Source organism: Corylus avellana, chromosome ca3 (genome assembly GCF_901000735.1).
Source record: "Corylus avellana chromosome ca3, CavTom2PMs-1.0".
In the NCBI taxonomy this organism is placed as follows: Eukaryota; Viridiplantae; Streptophyta; class Magnoliopsida; order Fagales; family Betulaceae; genus Corylus; species Corylus avellana.
Genome location: NC_081543.1, coordinates 27,108,416 through 27,119,812, shown reverse-complemented (window position 1 = coordinate 27,119,812; position 11,397 = coordinate 27,108,416). Strand labels below are relative to the sequence as shown.

General features: G+C 35.7%; 1 protein-coding gene across 11 annotated transcripts in view; it reads right to left on the bottom strand.

Moving 5' to 3' along the window:
• The window catches only part of LOC132173370 (glutamate--cysteine ligase, chloroplastic-like), a 20,330-nt gene extending 9,182 nt beyond the window's left edge, over nt 1-11,148 (bottom strand). For 5 of the 11 annotated variants that reach the window (XM_059584849.1, XM_059584846.1, XM_059584848.1 and 2 more), the window contains exons 1-13: nt 10,904-11,148; nt 10,001-10,267; nt 9,225-9,375; nt 8,976-9,083; nt 8,247-8,339; nt 6,844-6,927; nt 6,591-6,659; nt 6,435-6,505; nt 6,278-6,346; nt 5,892-5,985; nt 5,644-5,733; nt 5,485-5,565; nt 4,486-4,578 (exon numbers count right to left, since the gene is read on the bottom strand). In XM_059584849.1, the coding sequence (XP_059440832.1) occupies nt 4,486-4,578; nt 5,485-5,565; nt 5,644-5,733; nt 5,892-5,985; nt 6,278-6,346; nt 6,435-6,505; nt 6,591-6,659; nt 6,844-6,927; nt 8,247-8,339; nt 8,976-9,083; nt 9,225-9,375; nt 10,001-10,266 (1,269 nt within the window). In that variant the 5' untranslated portion in view covers nt 10,267; nt 10,904-11,148. The remainder of the gene's footprint in view (nt 1-4,485; nt 4,579-5,484; nt 5,566-5,643; nt 5,734-5,891; nt 5,986-6,277; nt 6,347-6,434; nt 6,506-6,590; nt 6,660-6,843; nt 6,928-8,246; nt 8,340-8,975; nt 9,084-9,224; nt 9,376-10,000; nt 10,268-10,903) is intronic. The other 6 variants (XR_009439317.1, XR_009439316.1, XM_059584847.1 and 3 more) reach the window with 5 other exon arrangements.
• Between the last annotated feature and the right edge of the window lie 249 nt (nt 11,149-11,397).

Genomic DNA, 11,397 nt, shown 5'->3' with positions numbered 1-11,397 from the left:
ACAAGGAAGAGTAAATTGCAAAGGTTTTGTAATTCTTCTTGTATTCCTTATTCTTCTTATAGTGGATTGATTTCCTGGGTTTGGCTGCCCCGGAGAGGTTTTACATTTAGAGAGTTCTCTAAATGGTTTCCTCTTCGTAACCAAATTTCTGTGTTCTTAATTTTCATTACATATCTGCATTTGGTTGATTATTGATTGTTAGGTCAGATCTTATTCCGCTGAATATTTGTGAATCACCTAGACATTTGAATAGGTGTTGTTTGGAGTCGTTTTAGATTTTTCAATTGGTATCAGAGCGGGTTCACTCTGTGAAGGATTTATTTCCTGAGTGTGATCCGAGACTCCATATCAAATGTCTCATACTGTTGCTCCTAATTCTCTTCCTGTCTTTGACGGAACAAATTATATGCTTTGGAAAATTCGTATGAGAGCATATTTTAAATCCATTAATGTTTGGCATATTGTCGAATCTGGATGGACACGTCCAGAAAAAGCAATAGCTGAATGGACAACAGAGGAAAAGAATAATGCTACTGCGAATGACAAAGCTATAAATGCTATTTACATCTCTGTTTCAAATGAGGAATTTTCTAGAATTTCTAGATGTGAAATAGCTAAGGAAGCCTGGGAAACTTTAGAAATCACACATGAAGGAACTAAGGTTGTTAGAACTTCAAAAATTCAAATGTTGGTTTCTCAGTTTGAGGAGATTAGAATGCAGGAAGATGAAACTTTTGATGAATTCTATTCAAAGCTTAGTGTCATTAGAAACTCTACCATTAATTTGGGAAAGAAAATGGATGATGCTAAAGTGGTGAAAAAAATCTTAAGATCTTTGCCTGAGAGGTTTATTCCCCAAATTGCTGCTATACAACAGAGCAAGGACTTAGATACTATGAGAGTAGAAGAACTTGTAGGTTCCCTTCAGACCTTTGAGCTAATTCTTCCTAAACACAAGAACACCAAAAATATTGCTCTTAAGGCAAAAAATGTTAAGGTTGACTCTTGTGGTTCATCTGATGAGGATTCTGGAAATGAGGAAGAAATTGCTATGTTTGCTAAGAAGTTTAGGAAATTCTTTAGAGCCAAGAAAGGAAATCTTAGAAATAGCAATTCACAATTTTCTGAGAAATCTAGAAATGAGAATGTTGAGAAAGGAAAGTCACCTAAAGGTATCAAGTGTCACGAATGTGGAGGACATGGACACATTCGTGTTGACTGTGCTAACTTGAGAAAGTCAAATGGCAAGGCATTTAATGTGACTCAAAGTGATGAGTCAGACAAGGACGATGCTGAACAAGGAGTTAATTACTTAGCATTTGGAGTTAGTTATGAGAGTGAGCATGAGAATAGTGAGTGTAATTCTCAAGACAAACAAGGTGTGTCCGATAATGATTCGGAAGAAGAAGATGATTTGCAAAATGCTTATAATAATCTCTTTGTGGAATACACTAAACTGAAAAAGCTGAATAAGCAGCAATTGAAGAAACTCAATGAGGTTAATCTTGAAAATGATCAACTTTCTGTCACCTTAACTGATTCTCTTGCTACTCATAATACTTTGATGTCTGAAAATCAAATGCTAATTGCCAAAGTGAAATCCTTAGAGAATGAACTGAATGAATCAAAGAATCATTTAACAAAATTCTCTAGTGAAAAGCTAAATCAAATGCTACATAATCAGAAACATTCGTTTGATAGAACTGGATTGGGTTTTGATAAATCTGCTATTTTATCTACTAATGTTGCTTCTTCTTCAAAGATGATTTTTGTGAAACCAGTGAACAAAGAAGATAGCTTGGCTGAAAAGAAGGTAATTTCTCCTCAAATTTCCAAAGGTGGAAAAGGTAAGGGAACTCTAACTGATTCCTATATGTCTAGTTCTAAGTCGAGAAGTATGCACATGTTAAGGAACCAACCTTCTCAAAGGTTTATTCCTACGTGTCATAACTGTGGTAAGATTGGACATATTCGTCCTAAGTGTTTTCAGCTTAACAGTCATGAGCCTAAAAGAGAATATTTCCATTCTAGAAATAGTTATGAGAAATTATTCAACATGATGAGAGACGTAGTAACACGGTTAGATGTCTTGGATAAGAGTCACACAGTTGTCCCTGATGTGAAGAAAGTTTGGGTCAAGAAGATTAATACCATTCACCCATTGAGGGGGAGTGGTAATGGACTCACCTAGATTAGGTGGGCACATAGACCATGCCTAGAAATTGAGCATATTGATATTTGTCTATAGCTGTTCTAGGGCATTTTTTTCTTAATTTTTGTTTGCTTTGTTTTTATTTTCTTTGATTATTTTTTATTCTTTTAGATTGTTTTAATTGTTAGATACTCAGTTTCTCATGTCTTGTGCTCAAATGAATATTTTACATATGAGTGGGGTCAATATTTCTGCAATTTACATCTATTGCTCCATATGTTTCTGATATACCTTGTTTTTCTGAAGACTGTTAAAGGAGTAAGAGTCAGTTTTTCTTATGTTCGAAATTGTGCACTTTTTGCCCCCATTAGGTTTAGATTTTTGTTATATGTTTGGAAATTTGGAGAAAACATTTTGTTTGGAAGATAGGCAGTGTAGAATCTTGCCACTTGACCAACTCGTTAGTTGAACCTAGCTCCAAAAAATTCCACCATTTTCCAAAAAAAAAAAAAAAGAAAAAAAAAAAAGGGCATAAAATAAGCTCAGATGATTTCATTTTGCTTCTGTCTGTCCCTAAAGAAAGAATCAGTGATCAAATCATTGCGGAAATAGATGATTACTAAAGGACATGGTAAAAGAAAATGATCAGTCTCAGGGGGAGTGTATCGGATGAGGGAATCTAGGTCCTAACATTATAAGGTTTTACTGTGGTTTGAATCAGACTGCTGGTCTTCCTTTACAAAATGTCTGCCTAGATTTACCTTTCATTGATGAAATCTTAGTTAATGGGAGTACTCACACACTACACCATCACATGAGATTTCTGATTATTGCCTACTTGACTGCATTCACAGACCAAGGTTGTGTCATGCATATGGTACATTTACGGTGTAAGTGTAGCTTGTTGATCACTCCGAATTGTTCAGATATTCATACGAGCATGCATGATCTATTGCTTATCTATACAAGTTTTCTTTGGTGTTTTGTTTTTTTTTTAAAAAAAAAATAAATAAAAATAAAAAATAAAAAATAAAGGAAAGCTTTTGGATATTCATTGTGCAATACATGAGTCATTGATGTGTTATCATGTGTGTTCATTTAACTTTTAAAGGGGGAGAAACATGCTTTGCATTTCCAGTTTCCTGTTGTTAATTGAGTCATACATTGAGGGGGAGTTTTGCTGATGTTTCTTTATAATCACGCATCATTTTTTTTCATGAGTTTTATTTATGTCTTCTTGTTCCACATATGCCTTGATGTATTTTGTGAAGTGTTTCAGGAAACATGAAGACCTTTTGTCATTCTGTGACAAAAAGGGGGAGTAAATATGGGGAGATGATGGGATTGGCTCGACATTTTGGTTTTGTCACTGAATTGCCAAAGGGGGAGTTTGTTAGTTCTTGTGTTGGCTTAATTCAGTTCCAAAATGCAGATGCTACTGTTCACGGCTCAAACACTGATATAGAATGCTCAGAATCCAATCTCCACCGTTCATAATGTAGATTCATGTGTTATGAACGTCCCTGCAAAATTTCAGCTCAATCGGACCACAAACGCCCATCGATCGGAGTTGTTGATGAAGACTGGACAGTCCGGGTCCGGACCTCCAGAAGCCGGGTCCGGACCCCATTTCCAGAAACTTGATTTTTCAAGCAGGGTCCGGACCTCAATTCCCCGGGTCCGGACCCCAGTTCCCGAAAGTGCATTTTATGAGGCATGTCCGGACCTCAGATCTGCAGGGTCCGGACCTGGGTGACTTATTAGGGTTATTTTCTATTTAAACACGATTTTGCTACATTTACATGTACGTATTTTATTGAGCAAATATCTGGGTGCTTAGAGAGAGAGAATTGTTCTAGATTATTGTTGAAGAGAAAATACGTGAAGCCAATCGGAGTTCCGGTGAAAGGAAATCTTATAGAAGAATTGTGCCAGATGTTCTGGAAAGGGCTACTGCGGTAGAAGTCAAGTGGGTCGCTTGTCGTGTACAAGGAAGAGTAAATTGCAAAGGTTTTGTAATTCTTCTTGTATTCCTTATTCTTCTTATAGTGGATTGATTTCCTGGGTTTGGCTGCCCCGGAGAGGTTTTACATTTAGAGAGTTCTCTAAATGGTTTCCTCTTCGTAACCAAATATCTGTGTTCTTAATTTTCATTACATATCTGCATTTGGTTGATTATTGATTGTTAGGTCAGATCTTATTCCGCTGAATATTTGTGAATCACCTAGACATTTGAATAGGTGTTGTTTGGAGTCGTTTTAGATTTTTCAATATATGTTAGCCATCTTGATGATCACCATTTAATTTGCTTGTCTCGATCATATTTGTATTACCTTATTCCTCAGCATCTCTCGTTCTTCCACGGTCCAATCGGCTATCATGCCTAGAACATTTTGTAGTGAAACCTCATCATATAATAAACCTACCTGACATATTAGAAGAAAATGAGAGTTAACGCATTTTAATTCAAATACATCTACTAACAAGATAAACTTTATTCCATCTTCTAAATCAAATGGCAACAAACAGATTGTAATTTATCATAATCTAACAATGCAACAGAATATAATTGACATGATGCTTCTAGAGATTGCCAAAACTGTACAGAATAAACTCATTGAAATTACCCTACCATTTTTTAACAGAAATCCTTCTTATCTATACAAATATGTAACTATTCAAAAGATGGTCTATCTCTCAAGTGTTTGCTCTGCCGACTGGTTATGGGATCAGTTGTCTACAATCTTTGGCGCACTAGGAATGAGCTCATTCATGCTGGCCAGCCTTGTACAGAGGAGCAGCTTTTGAAGAAGATTGTTTGGGAAGTAAGAACTAGAATTGCTGGGAAAGGAAAATTTCCTAGAACTAGGGAGAACATTATTCTATGTTCCTTGTGGAACTTACCTGCAGAACTACTTATGTAGTTGCAGGTGTTCTTGTTTTCTGGTTTGCTTGTTTCTGTTTTGGCCTTTTGTAAAGGCTTGTAATGGGGTTTTGTGGAACTTTCCTGCAGAACTACTTGTGTAGTTGCTGGGTTGCAGGTGTTCTTGTTTCTGGTTTGTGTTTCTTTTTGGCCTTTTGTAAAGGATTGTAATGGGGTTTGAGGTGTTGTTTGTTTGAGTTTGAGCTTAATGAAATTTCTTATTCATCAAAAAAAAAAAAAAAAAGATGGGTCTTAAAATTGAAGCACATATGTGTACTCCATTTTCAGCTGTAACACAGGTTCATAAAACAAACATCATGTAATATCAGCATGTGACCACATCATATCTTACTCTTAATTAATGTGTAAGTAGGCTAATTATGTATTAGTAGATCATATAAGACAATACCCAAAATGCTGGCAAAGCGCATAACATTGCCAGAGGCCCTGCGTCAGCACCTCTCATCTCTAAGAATGTCTTCATCCGAACCTGAACAAAGACAGTAACTTATAGCTTAAGTTAGGCACAAAAATCAGGAAAAATTGGAACTTGCAGAGACTTGATCACCTCAGGATATAATGTTCTCAAATGATTCTCCCAATCATTGAGTGTTGGCAATTCACCCGGTAGACAAGGAAGTTTTCCTGCCATAAAGTCCTGTAAAACAATAAAATGGCCAGCATCATGTCTCGACTAAATTACTAGCTTAGGATGAAAGTATTGTCAAGATTTAATAAAAATTATGTTGGAGGAAAGAAGAGCATGGCTACTGATGAAATCCTTATTACAACAGACTAGAAACGATAGATGGAAACCCGAAATGACATTCCAGCACAGTCGATATATTTCTTTTCCTTGTAAATGTAAAGCATTGGAACATCAAGAGCATAATCAACATATCTTTCAAACCTGCACCAAAAGTTATGCATAAACACAATGGTTCCATCCGATACAATCAATTTTACTAACCAATAAAACTCTGCTAAAAAAAGGACATTTTCTTAGAGAAGAACCACAAAATTCTATCAATGCAAGTGTGATAGAAAATTTATGTTGATGCAATTAAAAATAAGTAGGAACTAAGTTGCTACTTAGTAGAATAGGAGTACTACTTGATGACAACCCTTATTGTGAAGAAATGTTTTGTACATATGTAGATGTTTAGAACAATATTTTAAAAGTAAAACGAAGATGAACTTACCCAAAGGAGTCATCGAAAACAAAGGGAAGCATGCCAATACGACATTTATCATTAGCAGTCCATATATGGCTGTTTAATTGAACAAAAATCAATACAGAAGCCCATGATAAAAGATACTAATATACATGAAGAAAGAACTTTGGTAAATTTTGGAAACCTTCTCAAGCTGTAGTAACCATTTGGCTTTCCTTCAGAAAAAGGTGAATTTGCAAATAGTGCTGTTGCTATCTGTCTTATTTGTTGCACTAGTTAGATCCCATGGAACAAGAAAATTCTCCAATAAAAAATAAAAATTGGGATCAAAGTTTCTCACAGGCTGCAAAGCCAGACTAGCACGGAATTTCTTGATCATGTCGGCTTCTGAACTGTAATCCAGATTAACCTATAAGGTTTGAATTTTGATTTGCATCATTTTCCATTTGAAACTAGAAGAAAATGCATATATTGGAAAGATAAACCTTTTCATCAAAAATCAACGAATGGCATATTGAGTTATGAAAATTTGCCAGCCTTCAAGAGCATGCCTTTCTAAGGTCTCACCATGAAAAGAGTAAAATTCATCTGACCTGAACAGTGCATGTCCTACACATTGTATCGATTCCAACTGAGCCATCTTTATCAAAGTATCTTGCTAAAATCTCTAGATGTGGCTGAAGAAAATTACTCTTATCAGTAAACAAGATATCCAAGTTCGCAAAGGCTAAAACAGAATAGTAACAATGAAAAATGGCACCATTGAAAGGTTGGGTGGTATAGGGACCAAATAGAAATAACGAGATCAACATGCATGCTGGAAAGATTAAAAAGGGGATTAAAATAACAAATTTTGACAACTAGAAACACAATCCATGTTTACAAAATACCCTCAGGAAGAAGCCTGTGCACATGAAAATCAGAAAACAAAGCTCAAAGGGAGATAATGGGAAGTCTGGCTAGTACAAAAAACAAGTTTAGTGAAATGAAATTGATCAAAACTCCAAAGATCAATATCAATTGATGTAAATGCAATGTGGCTTCATTTGTTGTATCAGATAAGAAGGTCTGCATAAGGATTTTTTTCATGATACGGAGGTCACAAGTGCAACATCTTCCACATATTAACAACCCAGTAGACAACTATCAATGGCAAAGACAATAGCATTGTTATCACTGATCTGCACAATAAATTGTTTGCACCCAAGGATGTAACGCTCTACCCCAATGACACAATATTATTCGCTTTTAACTCTTCCGAACCAGACTTCCCAAGAGGTCACCCATCATGATAGTATTCTCGCAAAAACATGCTTAACTACCGAGTTCTAATGGGATCAAGGCCATCACGGCTTTAAAATGCATTATTGTCAAAAAGTGTGCGAATATACATATAAGTAGATCCCCAACTCCATACTCAAGCGATGTGGGACGCTCACAATTTGGTATCAGAGCCATTGTCCAGCCTAAGATGGGGCAAGCGTGCACAAGCCTATGAAGGTCACTAGCAAGGACGTTAGGTCCTAAGAGGAAGTGATTGCGGCGTCCCACATCGCCTGCGGATGAGCATGTGCTCATATGTATACTCGCACCCTTCTTGACATAATGTATTTGAAAGTCGTGATAATCATGAACCTATCAGAGCTTCGTAGTTAAGTGTGCTTATGTGAGAGTAGTACCGGGATTGATGATCTCCCAGGAAGTCTAGTTCGGGGGAGCCAAAAGCGGACAATATTGTGTCATTGGGGTGAGACATTACCACTTGAGCCAATCCTTTTGGGTTAAAATTTATTAAGCCCTAATCTCTTGTTTGAAGATCTGACATATAGTGCGTGTGGACAAATTGTGTCTATCTTCATTTAGAGTAATCAATTATATTCCATCCATGAGGATATTTTCCTCATTCCAGCTTAAATATATTTGATATTTAGCCAACTAACTAATTTGTGTACTTCCCTCAAACTCGAACAGTTGAAAAGAGGTATACAATACATACCTTGGGCATCCTAGGCATGTCCTTAAGTCCCGCTTTGGGCTGGAAACCTATTCCTAAGAATCCAATTCCCATTTTCGTTGCAACAACTTTCACCTATAAAAAATTAACATAGGAAGTCTATTCTTTTGTTCAATAACATACAGATTCTTCATAAGATCAAAAGAATTAATAGATAAACAAATAAATTTACGAAGGAATGAAAACCCGAAGTAAAAAATACTAATTTCACATTGAATCATCAAGTCTCTTCGGTATATGATAATAATCACAAGATATTAATCTATCAATTAGTAACATATGTTAGAATAGCCGTTAACAATTAGAGTGGCCTGTGATTTTACAGAACCAATTGGAATTCCATGCTATAGAAATTCAGACAGTCTAAAGAAGGAAGTTGTGGGGCCCACATGCCCTGGGAAGGTGGATCAGATTGCTCGAGGCAGACCTTTTTTCTTTATTTTGTCCTTTTTTCTTTATCTACATCTTTTCTTAGAAACTAAATTTGACATAAACATGAAGTAGGTTAAAAAAAATTACAAGATATGACACAAATAAAACTATTTATCACAATAACAAACATAGTACACTCACCCACAACAAAAAAAAAAAAGAAAAAAAAAGAAAGAAAGAAAAAACTATACAAAAAAGGAATATTATACTTGGAGATACTTGTTTTTTTACAAGCTTGCCGCTTCATGGATATACTAGAGTAGGATTATTTCAACTGACCTGACATAGGTGTGATTTAATCTCGGCATAAGTTTCATGTAATGTTTTGACAGGTGCCCCACTAAGCTCAAGCTGACCACCAGTCTCCAATGATATGCTTAGCTTACCCTGTTCCACAATTATGCATTGCTTTAATTAAGCCACGTATCAGAGAACAAATTGAGAAAGTCTTGTTGGTATACGAAGATTCTAATACAAGTTCAAAATTATTGACTATAATAATAGTAATAATAAACAGTAACAGTTTACCTTTTTGAGTCCTACAAGGTTGTCACCTTCCATTACTTTTCCCCAATCATATATTGCAGCAACACTATTGAGTAACTCTTCTATTTGTTTATATGTTATGGGACATAAAGTTCTCAACTGAAAACCAAACTTTTCATGTTCAGTTCCTATTCTGCAAGGACAACACTAACAAATCACACAATTGACAAGTGCAGATGAAGGTGGTTCATCAAGCAGGGAAAGATAATATTTGCCAACTAATTATTTAGTGTCAAGCCAGGATCATCGATACAAGAAAGGAAAAGATTTCAGACAAGGTACATTTTACCAAAGAATAATGCTAGAAGGAGGACTAAAATCGTCTTTGTGTCATTTCAAATGTGATTTGACTTTTAAAATTACTAATAGAACAAAATCCAATAATGATAATCTCAAATTCAATGGAGATTTTAAAAGACACATCATATTTGGGAGGACACAATGAGGACAAGATCTTTCTAGCATTACTCTTCACCAAATATACTAGTCTAGGCTAGGATGTAGGATAAATTTCCTCTTCCTACAAAATACCAGTCAAAACCAAATATTCCACTAGATGGCCTTACATTTCAACAAAGGAAAAGAAGGGGAAACTAAAGAATGCATGCAAAAAATTTATATGTCAATACTGAATTCATAGGAAATATAAACAAAGCAGAATGTAATAGCAAACTTGTGTCTCAAATGTAACTAAAACATGCAAAAATCTACCAAAGCATCTTCAATTGGCACAATACCACTCTGCATGAATTACATACCTCCATTCCTCCCTAGGCTTGCACCCAGAGGCAAAGTATCCTACAAGATCCTCTTTTGTCAGTGGCTCTGTAGGAAATACATTGGCCTCAGTGGCGGTTGCTGCAACAATCACTTTATGCCCTTGTTTCCTTCCAACCCAAGTTTTAGCTAAATGAGGAGAGGAAGGAAAACCAACATGAGTTTCCTTCTTATTAGATGCCACCATATTTCTCTTCACCCCATAAGCCATGAAATGTGCTTGGCCTGGCTGGGAAAGGAGTGACATGCTGCAATCATAACAAAAGAAACGAATGCAACCTTGTCTGTTAAAACTCGCGAAGCAATGATTACAAATCTCACCATTAGGGTTGTGATTGAGTTTGAGTTAACCCAAGAATTAAATGTTCGAACTCGACCAAAACAAATTTATGTAAGATGGAGCTGGAGTTAGGCTCTAGAAGGGTATCCAAACTCAAACTCAACAAAAATTAACAGATTCCTTATTTTTTAATGGGGCAAATTAACATTGATTCTACATGATACATTTGCTAATCCAAACACTATAACAATTACATAAATTTATATATATATATAAAAGGGATGGGCTATGTTAATTCACCATATATTCCAAAAGCTTAAGCAAATAGAAACTATTATGATAATCATGATAGGCTCTCTAGCTAGTTCCCCATGAGATTCCTAAGTTTTCAGCATCTGGACATATATATAAGTATATAACATGAATAATTTTTTTTTTTTTTTTTAAATGGCCGCGTAAGAAGAAAGGAGAATTCAAACTAGTGAACTTCACTTCATAAAGTGTGATCCTTATTAAACTAGCTCTTATAGACTATAACATGAATAATTAACTATCTTTGAAGGAAAAGAAGCTAGAAAACCAAGAAACTTGTTACAAGACGTACCTTAAAAATACTGGGTCTGAATCTGAAACCTAAAAGAAGAAAAACCCAGACTGAGAGTTTAAGAAAATGGAGTTCATGATGGGAAAACAGAGATGTTGAGGATTTAAAAGAACAAAGAAGCGACAAGTGAGTGGCATTGAAGAGCAGTTAGTAAGGCCAGACTGGTCCTCCACACTGCACCATCTCTCTCTTACTCACTCTCCGAAGCCTTCAGAGCCAGAGGAACCATCATAGCTGCAGTACAGAGGTTGTTGAAACTTTTAAAGAAATATATATATATATATATACACATATGAACACTTTTTCTAGCTTGCAAGTTACGACAGAGACATGGTAGTATTCTTAAAATTGTCACTCAATGTCGGCCACTAAACTGATTTTATTTTATTTATTTATTTTATGAATATATTTGCCCCATATGTGTATTTTCATAGCAACGTGTCCTTGAAAAGCGCAAACGTCATGCTGATGCAGCTAGAAGCAGCCCAAAATGG